We start from the raw sequence: 25139 nt of genomic DNA, 5'->3' as shown, positions 1-25139 counted from the left end.
AGGGTTAAGTGTGTTCCAACTGTGGAGGGGATGGGACTGACTAGGAGAGGAGATCGATCGGTGTTCATACTTAGTAGGAACACACGATCGGTCTCCTCTCCCCTGAGAGAAGTAGGATTTGTGCGTTTACACACACAGATCCCAGTTCTCGCTCTGTCACAAGCGATTGCAGGTGCCTCTTAAAGAGCAGACATACAGCTATGACGGCTCGCGCAGCAGTGCCAACCTGCTGCAGTATAACTGCGGCGGCTAGGCCGGAAGCGGTTAATATCAATTTAAATGAATATGAATTTATTGTTGCCAATTATTGCCACCTTAGTGCAAGCTCAAGAAAAATGCAGTCTCCGACCATCTCTTGTATCATGTCCTCAGTCTCCAACCATCTCCTGTATCATGTCTGCAATCTCTTAAACAGCCCTAATAGTATTAACAAAATTTCCATTTGGTCCACCTCTAGCAGACATGATACAGGAGATGGTCAGAGACTGCAGACATGATACAAGAGACCAATGCAGCCTCACCAGTGCCCAGATCACACAGAGCGGCGATCTCCCGCTGTGTCACAAAGCTGGATTTGAATTGTAACAAAGTCCCCCTCCTATGATATATGTCACACTGATTCAATTTCCCGGCATTGGATCAGTGTGCGGTTTATCAAAGGAGGCGGGACCTTGTTACTGCGGCCACCCGGACAATTCAGCTCCGTGACACAGGGAGATTGCCGTTCTGCAAGGAGAGGAGTAAAGGAGGGGAGGAGGAGGAGAGTACTGAAACGCGTTAGAATGACAATGTGTGGCACCCTGGGCGAACCATTTCGGTGCCATTGTCGGCACCTTTTTCTTTGGCCGAATGGAAAACAAAACAAAAACACAATTTTCGGCCTATTTGTTTCAGAAGAATGCCCCTTACATTGGTGGTCAGGGGGAAGAATGCCCCTTACATTGGTGATCAGTGGGAAGAATGCCCCTTACATTGGTGATCAGGGGGGAAGAGTGATCAGTGGGAAGAATGTTCCTTACATTGGTGATCAGTGAGAAGAATGTTCCTTACATTGGTGATCAGTGAGAAGAATGTTCCTTACATTGGTGATCAGTGAGAAGAATGTTCCTTACATTGGTGATCAGTGAGAAGAATGTTCCTTACATTGGTGATCAGTGGGAAGAATGTTCCTTACATTGGTGATCAGTGGGAAGAATGTTCCTTACATTGGTGGTCAGTGGGAAGAATGTTCCTTACATTGGTGATCAGTGGGAAGAACGTTCCTTACATTGGTGATCAGTGAGAAGAATGTTCCTTACATTGGTGATCAGTGAGAAGAATGTTCCTTACATTGGTGATCAGTGAGAAGAATGTTCCTTACATTGGTGATCAGTGAGAAGAATGTTCCTTACATTGGTGATCAGTGGGAAGAATGTTCCTTACATTGGTGATCAGTGAGAAGAATGTTCCTTACATTGGTGATCAGTGGGAAGAATGTTCCTTACATTGGTGATCAGTGAGAAGAATGTTCCTTACATTGGTGATCAGTGGGAAGAATGTTCCTTACATTGGTGATCAGTGGGAAGAATGTTCCTTACATTGGTGATCGGTGGGAAGAAGGAATAATGGTCCTTACATTGGCGGTCAATGAGAAAAATTCTCCACTTGACAATCGCTATAAAGATCAGTGGTGTCAGTGGTTAGTGGTGTCAGTGGTTACATATCTGAGGCGCAGAAATTTCATACTACTCAAAGAACCTCTAGTAACCACTGGGGGAACTTTGGGAATCCACAGAACCCTTGTTAAGAATGACCAGAGTAAAGAATAGGGAGAGGAAAGTATTTCTGGACCTCTATAGTACCCTGCAGCCTCCTACATGGGTTGCACAAAGTGCAGAAGCGAGTACCCACGCAGGACCCAGTGCCTGAAACAATATTACGGGTCATCTCCACTGCGTGGGGTCTGCATACGGTTCTCAAGGTTAGACAGAGGTTACACCGATCCAAATGCACTGCTTTTATTGTGGCCGATTGCGGAGTTCATTGAAGATGCAAAGTAATATAACAAATGAGTTAGCCAAGAGTGAATTCTCCATGAGGGAGAAGAAGAGGTCAAACACCACAGGACATCAGAGGACTCGTGGTGTGGGGTGGAGTTCTTGAGTGGATGCCCAGGGCGCGTGTCCTCAAAAGCTTTCCAGTGTCCAATAAACTTAAGGCACCAGCCTATAACCCAAAGTCTATGAATACTCGGCCTGTGTCCTGTACTGTACAATTAGGATTGTATTTTAACCAGTTGTGAACCCTGGGCCTACAAAGTACACCCTTAAAAAAAAAAAGCAAAAAAAAACACTTAACCCAACTACCTTTTGTGTACCTTGCACAACTTTTCTTTTTATTAATAAATATATCTGATTATCTTCTTGTTACAGTAGAGCTATGGCCCCCCATTAACAAAAGATATGAAGCTGCAAAGCTTGAGTGATGAACAGGCTATGCAGTGCGTCAGGAGTGTCTGGTTCACAATACTGTTTAAACAGAATAACACATTGCTTGTCAGGCAGGATTGCTCACCTATATGCATTTTAAAATGCCAAAACAAAAAACTTTTTTGCATGGTTACTCAAGTTATCCCCCTTCATCCCTGAAGCATGTCACGTACCGAGAATAGGGGACCTTACAGGACAGTAGAGGGTCCTCACGGCCTTAGGGTCGGGTATGAAGGAACTGAGGTTGGTGTACACGTCGTGCGTTCTGGAATAGTCCCAGGTGGGGCTGGACCCGAATATCCCCTGGAAGACGCTGGAAGCTCCGCGGCGGTACAGCAGCAAAACAAAAAGCAGCTGTGAGAAGACCAAACACAAGAGGAAATATGGCTTTTCTGTCCGTGCCAGGAACATTGTCCAGCCTCGGTCATGCACAGACTCTGCCAGATCATGTGAACAGGATACAGAGGGCTTGGAAGGGTTCGGCCCTGGGCAGGGATCCAGGGAGACGGGCGGGCATCCTCATGTGTCTGCGTTCATGCAGGGGGGGCACAATGTTCTAGAGAGATCACTGCAGGACATTCCTTCTTCACATGTCTGAAAAACAGAAGAAGCAGAGAGGCAATTGAGCAAAAGAAAATTACATTTACCAATTCAATTAGCAAAACTGCATCTAAGTCCTCTCCTGAAATACTCCTCTGTTGGAGGATGCTTCTCCTTCCTCCAACTCTCCTCTCCTAAAATTCTCTGCAGTACTGGAGGGCACCGCCCAAGGGCCCCATGCCACTAAGGGCCCCCCCATCTGGGTTGCCAGCCTCAATAAAACCAGGTGTGTGCGTGTATATTGTGTGTCTGTGTGTGTATATACTTTGTGGCCCTATATAATCTATTGCCTGGGGTCCCCATAATCTTCTATTGCCCTATAATCTTCTCCTATTGTCCAGGGGCCCCATGAGTTGTCAGTCCGCCCCTGTGGGGGACTCTGCTTTTTCCTCCAATGCCCCTCTCTTTAAATATCCTGCTCTACTCGAGGACTCTCCTCTTTCTTTTATCCGACTCTCCTTTCCTGAAATACTTTTCATTGCTGGAGGACTCTGGCTCCTTCCTCCAACTCTCCTCTCCCGAAATACTCTGTACTGCTAAAAGGCTCTGCTCCTTCCTCCAACTCTCCTGAAATACTCTTCTCTGCTGGAGGACGCTTCTCCTCCCTACAACTCTCCTCTCCTAAAATTGTTTGCAGTGCTGGAGGACTCTGCTCCTTCCTCTTATACCCCGTATACACGATCGGAAATTCGGCTGGCAAAAGACCGATGAGAGCTTTTGGTTGGAAATTACGACCGTGTGTATGCGCCATCAGACTTTTGCTGGCGGAATTCCTGCCAGCAAAAGACAGAGCAGGTTCTCTATTTTTCGGTCTGAAAAATTTCCGATCGTCTGCAGCAACAATTCTGACGCGCAAAATTCCTACGTATGCTCGGAAGCATTGAACTTCATTTTCTCGGCTCGTCGTAGTGCTGTGCGTCAACGCGTTCTTGAAGGACGAAAAGTTCAGAGAACTTGTGACAGTGTATGTAAGCCAAGCTTGAGCGGAATTCCATCAGAAAAACCATGCAAGATTTTTCCGATGGAAATTGCGCTCGTGTGTAGGGGGCATAACTCATCCTCTCCTGAAATACTCTGCTGGAGGATACTGCTACAACTTCCTCAAGCAGAAGCAGCCTCTGTTTGCTACTACCTCTACATTGGAGCATTTTGCTTCATGATCGCGTATATTGATTAATTTTCCTTGATTGATCCACTGATGTATGCAAGGTGGCATCTTCATCCTTTCTCCCTCTTATCTGCTATGAAGGACTAATATTCAAAGATGCAATGGAGTCCACAATAGGTGAAGTGACTATATTACCATATGCATACATGGAATAAATGGACATGATTTTGTTCGCCATAACCTCTACATCAAAATATATTGCATTGTGATGGGTGAAGTATCAATACCATTATGTACTGTATATGGAATATATGGACTGGCTTTGTTTGCCACTGCATATACATCAATGAATGTTCATTCAATTTATAAAACCATTACATTGAGCTTTTTGCCTTGTGATTGATAAAAAGAAAGCTTTCCTTGATGGATCCATTGCCTCACTTGGTTACTGTAGAAGCCAATTGTATAGATTTTCATAGACAAGGGTGCAATATTGTATACAATCAACAGATCCGTCAATGAAAGTTCTTGCATTTTATGCCATCACAAAGCAAAATGCTCTAATGTAAAGGTTTCATAAGATTGAAGAACCTTCGATAGTGGATCCATTGATGTATTGAAGCTGGCACCTTTTGTATATGAATTCCGAACAACTGGCCTCTACAGCAACCAAGTGAGGCAATGGATCCATCAAGGAAAGTTCTTCCATTTTATGCGATCATAAAGGAAAAAAGCTCTAATGTCAAAGTTTGACAAGATTAAAGAACTTCCTTCATGGATCCATTGATGTAGATAAGGTGGCACATTTTTATATAGGAGTACAGTGCCTTGAAAAAGTATTCTCCCCCTTTGGGTTTTTACCTATTTTGTTACATTACAGCCTTTAGTTCAATGTTTTTTTTAATCTGAATTATATGTGATGAATCAGAACACAATAGTCTAAGTTGGTGAAGTAAAATATATACATAAAACTAATTTTTCAGAAAAAATAAATAAAAAAACTGATAATTGGCGTGTCCATATGCATTCACCCACTTTGTTATGAAGCCCATAAAAAGCTTTGGTGCAACCAATTACCTTCAGAAGTCACATAATTAGTGAAATGATGTCCACCTGTGTGCAATCTAAGTGTCACATGACCTGTCATTACATATACACACCTTTTTGAAAGGCCCCAGAGGCTGCAACACCTAAGCAAGAGGCACCACTAACCAAACACTGCCATGAAGACCAAGGAACTCTCCAAACAAGTAAGGGACAATGTTGAGAAGTACAAGTCATGGTTAGGTTATAAAAAAAAATTATCCAAATCTTTGATGATCCCTAGGAGCACCATCAAATCTATCATAACCAAATGGAAAGAACATGGCACAACAGCAAACCTGTCAAGAAACGGGCGCACACCAAAACTCACAGACCGGGCAAGGAGGGCATTAATCAGAGGCAGCACAGAGACCTAAGGTAACCTTGGAGGAGCTGCAGAGTTCCACAGCAGAGACTGGAGTATCCCTACATAGGACCACAATAAGCCGTATGCTCCATAGAGTTGGGCTTTATGGCAGAGTGGCCAGAAGAAAGCCATTACTTTCAGCAAAAAACAAAATGGCACGTTTTGCGTTTGCGAAAAGGCATGTGGGAGACTCCCAAAATGTATGGAGGAAGGTGCTCTGGTCTGATGAGTCTAACATTGAACTTTTTGGCCATCAAAGAAAACACTATGTCTGGCTCAAACCCAAAACATCACATCACCCAAAGAACAACCTGCCCCACAGTGAAACATGGTGGTGGCAGCATCATGCTGTGGGGATGTTTTTAGCAGTCAGGACTGGAAAATTGTTCAGAGTTGAGGGAAAGATGGATGGTGCTAAATACAGGGATATTCTTGAGCAAAACCTGTAGCACTCTGTGTGCGATTTGAGGCTAGGATGGAGGTTCACCTTCCAACAGGATAATGACCCCAAACACACTGCTAAAGCAACACTTAAAGAGGAAGTAAACCCTGATGGGTTTACTTCCTCTTTTTTTCCCTGCAAAGGTAAAGCATAATGGACTACTATGCATCGCATAGTAGCTCATTATGTGTCACTTACCTGACACAGGAGCCAGCGAAGTCGCCGCTGATCCCTGTAGTCCGCCGCGTCCATCTTGCTGGTGGCGTCTCGCAGCTCCGACCAATGACAGCGGCGAAGCCGCGATGACGTCACTCCCGCGCATGCGCACGGGAGTCGCGCCTCGCAGCTCCGACGCTGTCATACGGCGAAGCCGCGATGACGTCACTCCCGCGCATGCGCACGGGAGTCGACAAATTTGGCAAATCCATTCTTGGATTTGCCGCATTTAGTGCGCATGCGCGCCGCTGTCTACGGCGCATGCGCCGTAGACAGCGGTGCCCATTTTCGGGCAAATATCTCCTAAACCATATAGGTTTAGGAGATATTGCTTGGACCTACAGGTAAGCCTTAATCTAGGCTTACCTATAGGTCCAAGTTGTTTGGAAGGGTTTACTTCCTCTTTAAGTGGTTTAAGAGGAAACATGTAAATGTGTTGGAATGGCCTAGTCAAAGCCCAGACCTCAATCCAATAGAAAATCTGTGGTCAGGCTTAAAAATTGCTGTTCACAAGCGCAAACCATCCAACTTGAAGGAGCTGGAGCAGTTTGGCAAAGAGGAATGGGCAAAAATCCCAGTGGTAAGATGCGACAAGCTCATAGAGACTTATCCAAAGTGACTTGGAGCTGTGATAGCCACAAAAGGTGACTCTACAAAGTATTGACTTAAGGGGGGGGGGGGGGGGAATAGTTATTCACATTGATGGTTTCTGTTATTTTGTCCTATTTGTTGTTTGCTTCACAATAGAAAATAAATAAAAAAATAAAACACCCATCTTTAAAGTTGTTGGCGTGTTCTGTAAATTAAATTATGCAAATCCTCAAACAATCCATGTTAATTCCAGGTTGTGAGGCAACAAAACAAAAAAAAAAATGCCAAGAGGGTGAACACTTTTGCAAGGCACTGTATCTCTACAATTGGCTTCTACACCAAGTAGAGGCATTTACGTCCCTGTCTAGAGGTGCATCGCATATATAGAAGGTCCTTAGGCAGGCCCCATTGGGCCATGGAGTGGTGCCACATACACTATATTATCAAAAGTATGAAGACACCTGCCTTTCACACACATGAACTTTAATGGCATCCCAGTCTTAGTCTGTAGGGTTCAATATTGAGTTGGCCCACCCATTGCATCTATAACAGCTTCAACTCTTCTGGGAAGGCCGTCCACAAGGTTTAGGAGGGTGTCTATGGGAATATGTGACCATTCTTCTAGAAGCGCATTTATGAGGTCAGGCACGAGAAGGTCTGGCTTGCAGTGTCTGCTCCAATTCCTCCCAAAGATGTTCTATCGGGTTGAGGTCAGGACTTTGTGCAGGCCAGTCAAGTTCCTCAACCCCAAACTCGCTCATCCATGTCTTTATGGACCTTGCTTTGTGCACTGGTGCGCAGTTATGTAGAAACAGGAAGGGGACAACCCCAAACTGTCCCCACAAAAATGAAAGCATAAAATTGTCTGCTCCAAATCATTTGATGGAGGTGGGATTATGATGTGGGGGTTGTTTTTCAGGGGTTGGGCTTGGCCCCTTAGTTCCAGTGAAGGGAACTCTTAAGACGTCAGAATACCAAGACATTTTGGACAATTTCATGCTCCTAACTTTGTGCGAACAGTTTGGAGATGACCCCTTCCTGCTGCAACATGACTGCGCACCAGTGCACAAAGCAAGGTCCATAAAGACATGGATGAGTGAGTTTGATCTGTGCCTTTGAAATCGCAAAATAAAGTAGAGCAATTCTAAATCCGCAGGTCTAATAGATGTCCCTAGAGCGTACATCACAACAGCTCAACTGGCTGCCAGTACAAGGTAACACTTTGGTTGGTGGAAAACCATGTGAATACAGAGAGATGGGGTCCTGAGGTGTCCCCCAGGAACTGCAACCAAAAAACAGCAGAGCAACATTCACCGCACTCCACCCCATCAATACCTTACTTATGTAAACAGATGCAGTTTAAAGTTTGGATACACTCCCAGAGAAGGTGGTAGAGTTATTTCAGCAGGAAAGATGCCAAGCTACACAGGTCCAACAAACCTGTCACGCTATTGTAAGATTATGAGAAGTGTTTGTATAAGGGACGTGTCCGAGTGTGCGTGGCTTCTTCTAGCTCCCTCTGTTATGAGAACAACATTTAATGGATTAAATGCCTCTGCACAATTAAATGGAAATTCCACATAGATATTTATGGTACCGGCATCTACCATGCATTCCATTTTCCCATTGCTGCCAGTACTGAGAAAGGGTCATCCAGTGCCCAGGGCAAAGGAACCAAAATTGCGTCCCTTCCCCCATTGTTACTACATGCTGTAGAATGGGTGTACCACCCTACGTCTTTTCTTTGCCCCCAATGTTTCTCTGGACCTGGGACATCTGCCCCTTCCTGCCCACCCCTTGTCCCGGCCCCTGAATGCTGCATTTGACTTGCCTCTGATTTTTGTGCCTGGTATCCATGTGCACAAGCCCCAATTGGTTCAGGTGCTCACCCTGCCTTCACATGCATTGTGTGCTTGTATAAGAGTGGTGTTCTTACTAGGCTCTCTTTAGCCAGATTTGTTTTTTTACTTTTTTTCAAGGTCTCCTATAGAGCTCGCCACTCCTCCACTACCAATCCCGTGTCTCCTATGTGAGCCTAGGACTAGACACATGTGGTTCGCTTCGTTCTGAATGGCAATAGTAACGAGTTGAAATAACGAAAAAAAATTGTTTGCATGAAATTCAAATCTGGATCGGTTATAATCCAGTAGAGAAATACCGCTCTATCCCTGTTGTGCTCCTGCATCATCACAGAGACCTCCAATGGAGGCTACAAGTAGTCATTTTAACGCCAATGTCACAGACATGGTCCACAGTTGTCACCTTTGGGAAATTCACCATTGCTAGAACACATGTAGACAGCAAGTGGCTGCAGGACTGAAATGCAACAAACAAAAAAATAAAAAAAGAAGAAAAGTGAATACACTCACACAGTTTATATTACAAAGGGCTTTAGAAAACGAAATGCCATTTAGTTAGAATGTAGGTCTACTTTAACCGCTTCAGCCCCGGACAATTTGGCTGGCCAAAGACCAGAGCACTTTTTGAGATTCGGGACTGCATCGTTTTAACTGACAATTGCGCAGTCATGCGACGTGGCTCCCAAACAAAATTGACGTCCTTCCCCTCCCACAAATAGAGCTTTCTGTTGGTGGCATTTGATCACCTCTACGGTTTTTATTTTTTTGCGCTATAAACAAAAAATAAAGAGCGACAATTTTGAAAAAACAAACACAATCTTGCTATAATAAATACCACCGTTGCTGAGTACGTCTATGACCGAAACGCGCACAACGGAGCCACGCACACTACGTCACTTCCGGTCTGTCGAGTCCGTGGAGCGCAGCTGGAACGCACGCTGCTCGCCCGCGATTTCATTAGACAGAGGCGGGAATAACTCAAGCAAACGCTACGGCGTTCTATATATATATATATATATATATATATATATATATATATATATATATATATATATATATATATATATATATATATATATATATATATATATATATATATATATATATATATATATATATATATATATATATATATATATATATATATATATATATATTTTTTTATAGACCAATTTTTTAACACATTTTTGTTTCTTTCCTGGACTTTCAACCTTAGAACTAAGGACTATTAGTCTCCACAGCGATCTGGGAAAAGGTGGCATTAACCATCCAGCTCCTAGTTTGAGGACGACGCTATACCAGTGTGGCCGCACCTAATGGTCCTTTTTTTAGTTTTGCCCAGCAGGTTTTATGACATATACCAGCCTGTGAGGCATATGTAATTGCTTTTTATACATTATTAGGTTTTAATTTTAATTTTATTTTCCATTTTTTATTATAAATTTTTCTGCTGTTATGGCATTTTTTCAATAAAATATTGGCCTAAGCAAGGATTAACTTCCTCTCATCATTTTTAAAGAGTCACCTTCTGTGAGCTCTCCCTAGCATTATACATTCCACAATAAGCTATACTAAGCTTTTGGGAATATGTGTTCAAGTTTTTTTATTAAAATATACTCCGTGGTGATCGATATACTACACTATGAGAATTGATCTCTCTTCCCTCTGAGGAACGATCCTGTTCGCCTAATATTTTGATAAAAGGAGTACCACCGTCGGAGAAAAAAAAAAAAAAAAAAGGAGTACCATCAGAGTATCAAGTATACAGCTGGCAGGTGGAACCATCAAACGCAAGGCACACAGTGGTGGAGAGTCTATATGCCCATAACCCCTTAGGGGGGATAGGAATCTGGTGAGTGGGGACCCAAAGGGGCACGAGCACAGAAGTCACTGGATACATGTGATCACGAAAGTCACTTTTTACTTTTTTCTTCTTTTGAGTTGGGATTTTGAATATCGCTGAACTTTACAAGACATCATTTGAACTTTATAACATCACATTGAGCATTTTTTTGGAATTATACACTTGTTTTGTTTGCATTTTTTCCACAATGTTTACAACCCTGATGGCTGAGGACTATTGAGCATATATAGGATGGCTGAGGACTATTGAGTGTATAATTATATATATATATATATATATGACCATTTGGTTTGGTTTACAGTTATCTTTACATATATTGTGTGGTTTCTGTATGGTACATTCTATTTATATGTGAGGATTTGGACTGACAGCTGTAGGGCTTTTTTGCATAAACTTTTTTTGCACTGTTTTGCACTTTATAACATTTTATTGTAGCATTCATGCACCTTATTAGTTTACAGCTTATACATTCGTTTATAACCTTGCACATATATGCTAAAGTTAAATTAGCAGCACTAAGATTGAGACCTGAAACCTCCTTCCGTATACAGCAGAGCGGAACTGTGTATGAGGGAACACCTTTGGGTTTTTATTCTATAGGAAGGTACGCTACACACAGGTATAGGTTTACCTTGTTTTTCGTTCTATATTTATCTGTCATTTTTTCCCCCCCGAGGGTTACTATCCTATCGTAATAACTAATACATATATGGTTAGCATAGAGGTGTATTTTTTATTGACTTTACTTTTTTCTATAATAAGCACCTGTTAAACATTTCTGGGTCATCTGATAGAGGCAATAAGTAATTTAGCAGAGGTAGCGCCAACAGCCCATACCAACATTACAAAATAGCTATAGACCACAGACTCCTAACAGAGGCTGAGGAATTAAAGGGTGGCAGCAACCTTAACTCCCCCCCCCCCCCCCCCCCCCTCAGCGCGGCCATCTATCCATACATTCTCCATTGCTATAATATCCCCCAAAAAAAAATCTTTTTCCCTTCAGTTTAGGCCGATACGTACTCTTCTACATAAGAAAAAAAAGAAAAAAAGAAAAAAAAGTTTGCACAAAAGTTATAGCATCTACAAAATAGGAGATAATTTTATGGTATATATATATATATATATATATATATATATATATATATATATATATATATATATATATATATATATATATATATATATATATATATATATATATATATAATATATATATATTTTTTTTTTTTACTAGTAATGGCAGGGATCAGCGATTTTTAACATGACTGCGACATTATGGCGAACATAATCGGACAATTATGACACATTTTTGGGACATTATACAGCAATCAGTGCTATACAAATGAAGCGATTCCTGTGTAAACGACACTGGCAGTGAAGGGGTTAACCACTAGGTGGTAGTGTAGGGGTTAAGTATGTCCTAGGGAGTGTTTCTAACTGTGGGGGGGGGGCGTGGCTATGTGTCACTGATCTCAGCTCCAGATCACAAGGAGCAGAGATCAGCAACACTGTCACTGGGCAGAACAGGGAGATGCTTGTTTACATTAGCACCTCCCCGTTCTTCCTCTCCATGAGAGGATCACTGGTATCCCCGCGGCGATCGAGTCCGCTGGACCCTCGACCCGACTCACGGAGCCTGCTGGCCGCTTCTTAAAGGGCAAGATACAGGTACGTTTGCCTGTACGAGCCCTTCTGTCGACATATATCAGTTAAAGACCAGGCCTAGAAAATTACTTTGAACCCCCAAACATTATACATTTTTTTTTCTAACACCCAAGAGACTAAAATGGCTGTAATTGCAATACTTTTTGTCACACCGTATTTGCGCAGCGGTCTTACAAGCGTGCTTTTTTTTGGAAAAAAAAATCACTTTTTTGAATAATAAAAAAAAATAAGACAACAGTGAAGTTAGCCCATTTCTTTTTTTTTTATATTGTGAAAGATAAATGTTATGCCGAGTAAACTGATACCCAACATGTCACGCTTCAAAATTGTGCCCGCTCGTGGAACGGCGTCAAACTTTTACCCTTAGGGCCGGTTCACACTGGGGGCGATTTGCAAATGACTTCTGTATAGAAGTCAATGCAAGTTGCCCCGAGGTCGCCCAAAAGTAGTACAGGAACCTTTTTTCTGAGTCGGAGCGACTCGAGTCGCTCCTCTCAGAACGGTTCCATTGTACAGAACGGGGGCGACTTGTCAGATTGCGGCGAGGCAAGTAGTGTCGCCTCGCATCGCCCGCAGTGTTAATCTCCATAGGCGAAGTTTAAACATTCTACAGGTTGCATGTTTTGAGTTACAGAGGAGGTCTAGAGCTAGAATTATTGCTCTCGCTCTACCGATTGTGGTGATACCTCACATGTGTGGTTTGACTACCGTTATCATATGCGGGCGCTACTCACATATGCGTTTGCTTCTGCGCGTGAGCTCGGCGGGACGGGGCCCTTTAAAATAAAATTTTTTTTTTTTTTTTTTTTTACTTGATTTTATTTATTTTTTCACTGTTTATAGGTCACTTTTATTCCTATTACAGGGAATGTAAACATCCCTTGCAATAGAAAAAATAAAGCATGACAAGACCTCCTAAATATGAGATCTGGGGTCAAAGAGTCCTCAGATCTCATATTTGGACTTAAAATACAAACAATTTTAAATTTTTAAATAAAAATAAAATTTGTAATTTGGAAAAATGACAACAGAAAAATGTGCCTTTAAGACGTATGGGCGGAAGTGATGTTTTGACGTCGCTTCCGCCCGGTTATGGTATGGAGATTGGTGGGGGCCATCTTGGCCTCACTCGTCTCCATACTCAGCCATGGACCGGTTCCGATCGCCTCCGCCGACAGCTCTGGTAAGCGGCAGAGGATATGTGATCTCGCTGCGAATCTGCTGCAGAGACCACCATTATCGTTAACTGAACCGCCGCCTCTAAAGATGGATACCTCGGTTGTGGCAGCAACTGCTGCCGTTACCGAGATATCCATCTTCAAACTGCCGACGTGTATGTACAGGAGCCGGTCGGCAAGTGGTTAATGCTGCTTCCATATTATCCAATGTAAAGGATAGGCTCACCGTTAGTAACATGTTACACCTGTATCTGGGGTATAACATTAACATGTTACTAGCAGGAGTCTGACATTTCACCCACGATCCACTGAATGCATTTACAATGCTCTGCACCTCCTGAGAAAAAGGAATAAATGCACTTTTTTTACTTCCAAAAATATGTGAATTTACTTTTTTTTTTCCTGAGCCTTTAACCACTTGGCAACTGGGCACTTAATTCCCCCTCCTGCCCAGACCAATTTTCAGCTTTCGGTGCTCTCACACTTTGAATGACAATTAGTCATGTAACACTGTACCCAAATGATTTTTTTGCCCTTGTTTTCATACAAATAGAACTTTCTTTTGGTGGTATTTGACCACCTCTGTTTTTTTTATTCTTGCGCTATAAATGAAAAAAGACCGACAAAAAAAACAAAAAAAAAAAAAAAAAAAAAACACATTTTTCTTTGTTTCTGTGATAAAATTTTGCAAATGATTATTTTTCCTTATAAATTTTGGCCACAATTTATACTGCTACATATCTTTGGTAAAAATAACCCAAATTAGTGGATATTATTTGGTCTTTGTGAAAGTTAGAGAGTCTACAAGCTGTGGTGCAAATCATACAAAATTGATCACACCTGATGTACTGGTGGCCGATCTCATTTCTTGCGACCCGAACAAGTCAGGAAAGTACAAATACCCCCCAAATGACCCCTTTTTTGAAAGTAGACAGTCCAAGGTATTTAGTAAGAGGCATGGTGAGGTTTTTGATGTAATTTTTTCCCACAATTCTTTGCAAATGAAGATTTATTTTTTTTCACAAAATTGTCATAGGTTATTTCTCTCACATGGCATGTGTATACCACAAATGACACCCCAAAATACATTCTGCTAATCCTCCTGAGTATTATGATACCACATGTGTGGGGCTTTTCCAGAGCCTGGCCACTCAGAGAGGCCCAACATGCAGGGAGCGCCATCAGGTGTTCTAGGAGCATACATTACACATCTAACTTCTTGACTACCTATTACACTTTTGAAGGCCCTGGAGCACCAGGACAATGACACGTGGCACCGATACGCAGCACCGGGGACAGGTGGCACCGATACGCGGCACCGGGGACAGGTGGCACCGATACGCGGCACCGGGGACAGGTGGCACCGATACGCGGCAACGGGGACAGGTGGCACCGATACGCGGCAACGGGGACAGGTGGCACCGATACGCGGCAACGGGGACAGGTGGCACCGATACGCGGCAACGGGGACAGGTGGCACCGATACGTGGAAGTGGGCACTAATACGTGGCAGTGGGCACAGGTGGCACTGACATTTACTTTGGGCACTTTATTTTCCGTTTTTTTTTTTTTTTTTTTACTCACGGCCGCTGCAGCCATTCATCTCTCTATTCCTCACACGCTGCCTGTGTGTGAGGAGGGAGAGCCAGTGATGAGAGATGATCTCATATATGAGATCATCTCTCATTGGACACGCCGATCACGCTGTAAACGGCCGCTGTGGTTGGCCATTTACAGCGATCTGTGACTGGCTGTGTCCAAGGGACATGGCCAGCACAGAACTTCCCCCCGATGCACGCTCGAGGGAGCGTGCATTGCGGAAGTAAACAGGAGGACGTCCAGGGACTATTCTGCCACCTAGCATCCTGAATATTTTGCCACCTAGTATCCTGTTGCTAGGGCGCAGGAATATTCCGCCGCCCAGTGTCGTTCTGTTGCTAGGGCGCAGGAATATTCCGTCACCCAGTGTCGTTCTGTTGCTAGGGCGCAGGAATATTCCGTCACCCAGTGTCGTTCTGTTGCTAGGGCACAGAAATATTCCACCACCTAGTGTCCTTCTGTTGCTAGGGCAGTTTTTGCCACTTAGTGTCTTTCTGTTGCTAAAAAATCCCCAATGGACAGAGAAAAAAATCTGCAGAAGTTCCAGCATGTCCGTACTCTACTAAAAAGAAAAACAGTTTTATTACTGTCTGTGCTGCTGTTGGGAGATTTCCCCACACCTTCCATCTGAGCAAAACGTCAGCAAGACAAGAAGCGAGGGGAAATCTCTCCAATGGAGCCCAATATAGAAGTAAAAACCAGGCAGGGTGGGGTTGGACATACGATTTAAGCATGTGGGGGTTTGCAAAGAATTCTTTTGTAAACAATTTAAAAACGCTTCCCAAAAAACGTGTCAATGTCCGACGTACACAGGCGCACACTGTGTGCAACAATGTAGACGTTCTATGCAGAGGGGAGGGCTGGGGCTGCAGCAGAGGGATCGCTGCTTCCAGCATTTCAGCAGGTCAAAGACAAGAATTGGGATGGTCTAGCTAGACCTGCCGAACAAGCTCATCCTGCCTAACCCTGGACTTCACCTTTGCTCTCTTTTTATCCTAGTCAACATCCCGCCCCCTGCGATTCCTCTTCAACACTGAATTGTAACTGGGGGAAAAAAAAAAACACACAAGTTAGTCCATATACACTCACTGGCCACTTTATTAGGTACACCTGTTCAATTGCTTGGCAACACAAATTGATAATCAGCCAATCACATGGCAGCAACTCAATGCATTTAGGCATCTAGATGTGGCAAAGATGACTTGCTGAAGTTCAAACCGAGAATGGGGGAAGAAAGAAGATTTAAGTGACTTTGAATGTGGCATGGTGATTGTTAGTATTTCAAAAACTGCTGATCTACTGGGATTTTCACACATACAACCATCTCTCGGGTTTATAGAGAATGGTGGGAAAAAGAGAAAATATCCAGTGATCGGCAGTTGTGTGGAGGAAAATGCCTTGTTGATGTCAGAGGAGAATGGTTCCAGGTAATAGAAAGGCAACAGTAAGTCAAATAACCCCTCGTTATACCCAAGGTATGCAGAATACCATCTGTGAACGCGCAACACATTGAATCTTGAAGCAGATGGGCTACAGCAGCAGAAAACCACACCGGTGAGCCACTGCTGTCAGCTAACAGGAAACTGAGGCTACAATTCACACAGGATCACCAAAATTGGACAATAGAAGATTGGAAAAAACATTGCCTCCTCTGACGAGTCTCGATTTTAGACGCAACATTCAGATGGTCGGGTCAGAATTTGGCATAAACAACATGAAAACAAGGATCCATCCTGCCTTGTATCACCGGTTCAGGCTGGTGGTGGTGGTGTAATGATATGGGGGATATTTTCTTGGCACACTTTGGCCCCCTTAGTACCAATTGAGTATCATTTAAACCCCCCCGGCCTACCTGAGTATTGTTGCTGACCATGTCCATCCCTTTATGACTACAGTGTCCCCATCTTCTGATGGCTCCTTCCAGCACGATAATGCACCATGTCACAAAGCTCCAATCATCTCACCACTGGACAATGAGGTCCCTGTCCTCCAATGGCCTCCACACTCACCACATCCCCATCCAGTAGAGCAGTGGTCATCAACTCCTGTCCTCAGGGCCCACTAACAGGCCAGTTGCCTTAGGGATGCCGGTTGCCTTAGGCCTCGCACTCCCGGGGGCCTCATGGCCGCCTAATTTGCCTGAAGTGTGTGCAGGAGTGGGAGGGAATGTCCTCCTGTGACTCTGTCAGTGTCACCACTAAGCGGGCCAGATGGATGAGCAAGGGTCGCTCCTAGTATGCAGCCACAGCGCTGCTAGATCAGCGCCACTCCAACCAGAAGCTTCTTCCCTCTGCCACTCTCGGCTCTCTCCAGCGCCCCCCCTCTGTGTCTGCCAGGCAGCGCCACCTGCAGACAGATTATAGAGGTGGAGGCAGAGCTGCCGGCCGTTGCTGACCCCAGGAGGGATGCGATGCATGCAGGAGAGGCTTTCTTTCTGCCGTGTGGAGGAAGGTGAGCTGGCAGGCTGTGGGCAGGGACTCGGCGGGCAGGGACTGTGAGAGCAGTGTTTGCAGCAGGCTGGGAGGCCAGTTCTGGTGCTGTGCAGCTTCAATTTCTCTATGCATGCCACTGCAGGTGGCCTCTGCAGTGATGTAGCAATAACTCAGGGCTCATTCACACCATATACCACTTTTCTACCATGTGCATCCCTCTCATATGCATACTACCTCCCACTCGAGCTGCATGATCAATCGCTGAGAATAGTTATCGCGATTCTCCGCCCACCGCGATTGCAATCCTGGATTCTGACCATTAAACTAATTGTGGTCAGCTTAAAAGCGCATGCTGTGCAGCGATCAATGGTGTCCCCAGGATGCTCACTATCATGGCCGTGGCGTGAGGTTGCCTGTTTCGGAGCGGAGGGGAAGCCGTCGGAGCCAGCGCGAAACGCAAATGGCGGAGATACCGGAACCAACATCAGCAAAGAACGTGATTAGTCAGTATGTTTCTTCATCCCAGAGGTCTCAGGAACAGCTTACCACCACAAGCGTGACCGCGGCACCGAGTGGCACTTGGGGAAAAAAAAAAAAATAAATAAATAAAAAAAGCAGTATAGCGACTCGCATTTCACTTTTTCCATTTATCTCCCCCCCCCCCCACTCTCGCAATCTCTCTCTCGCAATCTCCCTCCCCCCCCCCACTCTCGCAATCTTCCCTCCCCCCCCCCACTCTCGCAATCTTCCCTCCCCCCCCCCCCACTCTCGCAATCTTCCCTCCCCCCCCCCCCACTCTCGCAATCTTCCCTCCCCCCCCCCCCACTCTCGCAATCTTCCCTCCCCCCCCCCCCACTCTCGCAATCTTCCCTCCCCCCCCCCCCACTCTCGCAATCTTCCCTCCCCCCCCCCCCACTCTCGCAATCTTCCCTCCCCCCCCCCCCACTCTCGCAATCTTCCCTCCCCCCCCCCCCACTCTCGCAATCTTCCCTCCCCCCCCCCCCACTCTCGCAATCTTCCCTCCCCCCCCCCCACTCTCGCAATCTTCCCTCCCCCCCCCCCCACTCTCGCAATCTTCCCTCCCCCCCCCCCCACTCTCGCAATCTTCCCTCCCCCCCCCCCCACTCTCGCAATCTTCCCTCCCCCCCCCCCCACTCTCGCAATCTTCCCTCCCCCCCCCCCCACTCTCGCAATCTTCCCTCCCCCCCCCCCACTCTCGCAATCTTCCCTCCCCCCCCCCCCACTCTCGCAATCTTCCCTCCCCCCCCCCCCCACTCTCGCAATCTTCCCTCCCCCCCCCCCCCACTCTCGCAATCTTCCCTCCCCCCCCCCACTCTCGCAATCTTCCCTCCCCCCCCCCCACTCTCGCAATCTCCCCTCCCCCCCCCCCCCACTCTCGCAATCTCCCCTCCCCCCCCACTCTCGCAATCTTCCCCCCCCACTCTCGCAATCTTCCCCCCCACTCTCGCAATCTTCCCCCCCCACTCTCGCAATCTTCCCCCCCCCCCCACTCTCGCAATCTTCCCCCCCCCCCCACTCTCGCAATCTTCCCCCCCCCCCCACTCTCGCAATCTCCCCCCCCCCCCCACTCTCGCAATCTCCCCCCCCCCCCCACTCTCGCAATCTCCCCCCCCCCCCACTCTCGCAATCTCCCCCCCCCCCCCACTCTCGCAATCTCCCCCCCCCCCCACTCTCGCAATCTCCCCCCCCCCCCACTCTCGCAATCTCCCCCCCCCCCCACTCTCGCAATCTCCCCCCCCCCCACTCTCGCAATCTCCCCCCCCCCCCACTCTCGCAATCTCCCCCCCCCCACTCTCGCAATCTCCCCCCCCCCACTCTCGCAATCTTCCCCCCCCACTCTCAATCCCTCTAACAAAAAAAATTAAAAATTAAAGTGCCCTCTACCCCAGCGAGCTCGCACACAGATGCATGCGCAAGTCTCGCTGTGTAAACCACATCCAAACCCAAATGGTGGTTGTTGCAATATTTTAGGTCACACGGTATTTACGCAGCGGTCTTTCAAATGCAATTTTTGGGGGAAAAATTACTAATGAATTAAAAAAAAAAAAAAAAAGAAACCTAACAAGTAAAGTTAGCCCATTTTTTTTTGTATAATGTGAAAAATTTTATGTAGTGAGAATCGTGAGAGAATTGTGATCTTTATCAGGATTCTTATTTTGGCCAGAATCGTACAACTCTACTACCTCCCCCCTACCATACACTCCGCACCCCTCTCATGGCATACTACCCCCCCATCACACACTCCGCACCCCTCTCGTGTCATACTGCCCCTCCCACCATACACTCCGCACCCCTCTCGTGTCATACTACCCCCTACCCCTCTCATATCATACTACCCCCCACCATACAATCCGCACCCCTCTCGTATCATACTACCCCCCACCATACAATCCGCACCCCTCTCGTATCATACTACCCCCCACCATACACTGCGCACCCCTCTCATATCATACTACCCCCCACCATACAATCCGCACCCCTCTCGTATCATACTACCCCCACCATACACTGCGCACCCCTCTCATATCATACTACCCCCCACCATACAATCCGCACCCCTCTCGTGTCTTACTACCCACCACCATACACTCAGCACCCCTCTCATATCATACTACCCCCCACCATACACTGCGCACCCCTCTCCTGTCATACTGCCCCCCCACCATACACTCAACAACCCTCTCATGTCATACTACCCCCCCCCACCATACACTCCGCACCCCTCTCATGTCATACTACCCCCCCCCCCCACCACACACTCCGCACCCCTCTCGTGTCATACAACCCCCCACCATACACTCAGCACCCCTCTCATGTCATACTACCCACCACCATAAATTCCGCACCCCACATACTACCAAATGTCATATCCTCCACTTTTCTTTCCTACACATCATTGTACAGTGCCATAATAATAGCACCGTGAAGATTCCAGCTACCCATTACACCAGCATTCATCGTAAAAGGGAAACGATGTAGCAACAAAAAAGGAGCAGTACAATAATAAGAAAACAATGTATACAAATATTTACAATGTACACATACCATTCAAAACACAAAGCACTGTGTCCCGCTCTTCATTCACAAACCCAAATAGGCAAATGGATGTAAAAAAGGGAAGCAGGTTTTAGAAGGGGGGGGGGGGAGAGAAGTTGATGTAAGCCCAATAACGAAAAAAATTTATGCATATCATTTCAAAATGTATTTTAACCACTTATGGACCGAGACTCTTTGAAAACAAAACTTTTTTTTTGCTATAAAATTACTTAGAACCCCCATACAGATTTTTTTTCACATTTTTTTATAAAAGAAAAAAAAAATACACCTTGACAAAAAATAAGACAACAGTAAAGTTAGCCCAATTCTCTTTATATTGAGGAAGATGATGTTACGCCAAGTAAATTGATAGAAAACATGTCACGCTTCAAAATTGTGCCGCTCGTGGAATGGCGATAAACTTTGACCCTTAAAAATCTCCATAAAGCATTGTTTTAAAATTTCTACAGGTTACCAGCTTTGAGTTACAGAGGAGGTCTGCGCTATCCAACTTTATGAAGCCGAGCGGGGGGGGGGGGGGGCCCTCAGTTGGTTCCAGGCCTGTCAGGGGAGAGGACCCGATGGTCTTCACCGCTACCGACGACTCCGGTAAGCAACGCAGACAATCGGAGTGTGGCAGGAGGGGGCGCCCCCGATAAAAGTGATCTTGCGGCGAATCTGCCGCAGAGACCACTTTTATCCTAAAGAGCACAGTTTCTGAAAATACTGGGGTTATGGCAGCTAGCTGCTGCCATAACAATGGTATTTAGAGTCAAAGTACCAACGTACAGCTACTGCGGTTGGCGGCAAGTGGTTAATAACTTTCAAGCCAACCACTTGAAGACCCAGCCTTTTTCTGACAGTGGTTGTTCACAAGATTAAATGAGTATTTCTTTCTAGAAAAAAATTATACATATATATATATATATATATATATATATATATATATATATTAATAAATTGAGATGAGAGATATATATATATATATATATATATATATATAGATATATATATATATATATATATATATATATAAAATCAGAGACCCTAGAGAATAAAATGTCAGCCTTTGCAATATTTTATGTCACACTGTATTTGCGCAGCGCTCTGACAAGTGCAATTTCTTTGAGAAAAAAAAAAAAAAAAAAAAAAAACTTTCATGAATAAAAAAAAAAAAAAAAAAAAAAAATAGTAAAAGTTAGCCCAATTTTTTTGTATACTATGAAAGATGATGTTACGCCAAGTAAATAAATAGATACTTAACATGTCAAGCTTCAAAATTGTGCACACTCGTGAAATGGTGACAAACTACTAATTAAGTACTTAAAAATCTCCATAGGCAATGCTTTTGGCTATAGCATGGATCTGAAGAAATGGTTAAACATTTTTTCCTTTTTTATAAAAAAAATGTTTATTTTTTTAAACAGAGTAACACTGTACTACTCTGGGAAGTGATCAAGTTTTTTTGTTTTTATTCACACACACTATGGCTGCTTACAATAGTGACAATCAGTGTTATAAGCAACCATTTTTTTAATTTTTTTGAACGAATGACCTCCATTCAGTGTGAACTATTGCGATTGGCCGCAGCCAATCACATAATACAGATGGGCTGTGAATGGCCCTATCGGTACCATGTGATCACAGAGATCAACACCATAGTGCACAATGAATGGAAGCCATTCATTGTGTGCAATTGCCATGTGATCTGCTGTGATTGGTCACAGTTATAACATGGTACCGGCCCGATACCCGCTGTTTCCACAGGATCCGTGTAACAGATTGCGTGCGAGGCGTGGTCGTGGATGTCGTAGGACATCCACTCAGGACAGCAGCGCTCGCACCCAGTCGTCATCTGTCTATAGGCCGGTTGGGAGGTAGTTAATCTTGCTTCTTTTGTAGCCGTTGTCATTTTTGATATAATAAAAATAATGGAGAATGAAGAAGTGAAACACTTCAGACATTTCCTTCCTCTAAACGCCTCTCATAACTCTCACTAACCAGGCTTTACAAGAAAAGGAAAAGGAGCGAAAACAGTTAAAGCTGAACTCCAGGAGCAGTATTTCTTCAAGATCTGTGCTGTAATCCAGTATGAGACTTACTGTAATAAAGACCGCTCACTGCTGCTCTCTCTCCTTGTGCAGGGTGATTGGTCTCGTCTCCGCCTCTTTCTGTAGTTTTCTGCATGTCGTGAGTGGAGCCTGCTGGGCTCCTCCCACATCTCTACTCTCTGCACAGGCTATGTGGATGGATGGTGAAGGCGAGGGTGAAGACGATAGCGCTACTTTTACAAGGTAATATCTTGGTTTGTAAAGGCATACAAAGTGGATTTATAGCCTTTGTGGCTATTGTGAAACATATTTAGCCACTTCCCAACAGTAAACTTTTGAAAAAACGCAGCACAAATACCTCTGCTAAAAAATATATAGAATGTTTGGGGGTTTTAGGTAATTTTCTAGCAAAAAATAAAAAATAGATTTTTACATGTACATTAATACCTTTGATTACAAGTAAATGCTGTATATGAGCTTTTTGAAAGACAAGCAACATTTATTTATTAACCACTTTCAGACCGGACCATTTTGCTGGTAAATGACCAGAGGTCTTTTTACACTTTGGCACTGCGCTGCTTTAACTGGTAATTGCGCGGTCATGCAATGTTGTACCCAAACAAAATTTGCGTCCTTTTCTTCCCACAAATAGAGCTTTCTTTTGATGGTATTTGATTGCCTCTGCGATTTTTATTTTTTGCGATATAAACGTAAAAAGACCGAAAATTTTGAAAAAAAATGATATTTTCTACTTTTTGTTATTAGAAAAATCCAATAAACTCAATTTTAGTCATACATTTAGGCCAAAATGTATTCAGCCACATGTCTTTGGTAAAAAAAAAAAGTCAATAATTGTATATTTATTGGTTTGCGCAAAAGTTGTCACATCTACAAACTAAGGTACGTTTTCTGGAATTTACACAGCTTTTAGTTTACGACTGCCTATCTCATTTCTTGAGGTGCTAAATTGGCAGGGCAGTACAAAACCCCCCCAAATGACCCCATTTTGGAAAGTAGACCCCCTAAGGAAATTGATAAGAGGCATGTTGAGCCCATTGAATATTTTATTTTTTTGCCTCAAGCGATTGAATAATGACAAAAAAATATATATATATTTTTTTTTTACACAAAGTTGTCACTAAATGATATATTGCTCACACATGCTATGGGCATATGTGAAATGACACCCCAAAATAAATTCTGCTGCTTCTCCTGAGTACGGGGATACCACATATGTGGGACTTTTTGGGAGCCTAGCCGCGTACGGGGCCCCGAAAACCAAGAACCGCCTTCAGGCTTTCTAAGGGCGTAAATTTTTGAGTTCACTTCTCACTACCTATTACAGTTTTGAAGGCCATAAAATGCCAAGATGGCACAAAACCCCCACAAATGACCCCATTTTAGAAAGTAGACACCCCAAGCTATTTGCTGAGAGGCATGTTGAGTTCATGGAATATTTTATATTTTGCCACAAGTTGCGGGAAAATTACAAACTTTTTTTTTTTTTTTTTTTCACAAAGTTGTCACTAAATGATATATTGCTCACGCATGCCATGGGCATATGTGAAATAACACCCCAAAATAAATTCTGCTGCTTCTCCTGAGTACGGGGATACCACATATGTGGGACTTTTTGGGAGCCTAGCCGCGTACGGGGCCCCGAAAACCAAGCACCGCCTTCAGGCTTTCTAAGGGCGTTACAGTTTTGAAGGCCATAAAATGCCAAGATGGCACAAACCCCCCCCAAATGACCCCATTTTGGAAAGTAGACACCCCTAAATTTAGAGGTACACTAGTGAGACTAGGTAATAAATGGCGGGTGCCCTGAAACTATAAAAAAATAACTAACCAACCAGCGTCACCTGTAACAGTTATATGGTGATCACTGGTGAAAGGGTTAACTAGGGGGCAATCAGGGGGCTTTATGCGGTAGTATATGGGGGTCCCTGGCTCTATAAAAAGCTGCGGCGAACCTAAATACCTACCTGCCTAACTAGCGTCACCTGTGACACTAATACGGCGATCAGAAAAATGATCGCTTATTAGGCTGGGTTCACACTGGAGCGATGCGGGAACGCCATGAATCCGCGGCGGGTTCCCGCATCACATGCCTCCCGGCGGCAGTTCACACTGCCCTATGCGAACTGCTGGGAGTGTCAGTGAAATGTTAATGACACCCCCAGATCAGTTCGCATATCGCAGTGCGATCTGCAAACTCGGATCGCATAGTGTGAACACCCATGCGATCCGATTCTGCTGCGGGCCAAAAAAAGGGTCCCGTGCGAATTTGCGGCGGGTGCGGCGGGTGCGGCGAATGGCTGAACTCGAATCGCACAGAGATCGGATGTGATTTGCACTGCAGTGCGAATCACATTCGTTCTCATAAACCGCTGCAATGTGAACCCAGCCTTAGCGACACTGGCGACGGGGGGTGATCACGGGGTTAAACCTTTATTGGGGGGGTTAGGGGGGTACATTAGAACTAAAGGGGGCTAACCCTAACTGCCCTAACAAGTTATTACAGTCACAAATGACACCAATGCAAAAAAAAAAAAA

General features: G+C 44.7%; 1 protein-coding gene across 4 annotated transcripts in view; it reads right to left on the bottom strand.

Annotated features, from left to right (window-relative positions):
* The window catches only part of LOC143981700 (beta-1,4-galactosyltransferase 3-like), a 129541-nt gene that overhangs the window by 54314 nt on the left and 50088 nt on the right, over positions 1-25139 (bottom strand). For all 4 annotated transcript variants that reach the window (XM_077479719.1, XM_077479716.1, XM_077479718.1 and 1 more), the window contains exon 2: positions 2642-3062. In XM_077479719.1, coding sequence (XP_077335845.1) covers positions 2642-2879 — 238 coding nt within the window. In that variant the 5' untranslated portion in view covers positions 2880-3062. The remainder of the gene's footprint in view (positions 1-2641; positions 3063-25139) is intronic.

The sequence above is a fragment of the Lithobates pipiens genome, unplaced genomic scaffold, assembly GCF_037356315.1.
Source record: "Lithobates pipiens isolate NorthernLeopardFrog02 unplaced genomic scaffold, aLitPip1_a1.2 Scaffold_16, whole genome shotgun sequence".
In the NCBI taxonomy this organism is placed as follows: domain Eukaryota; kingdom Metazoa; phylum Chordata; class Amphibia; order Anura; family Ranidae; genus Lithobates; species Lithobates pipiens.
Note: the sequence above shows the minus strand (reverse complement) of the source record. Positions and strands in the feature narration are given on the sequence as shown.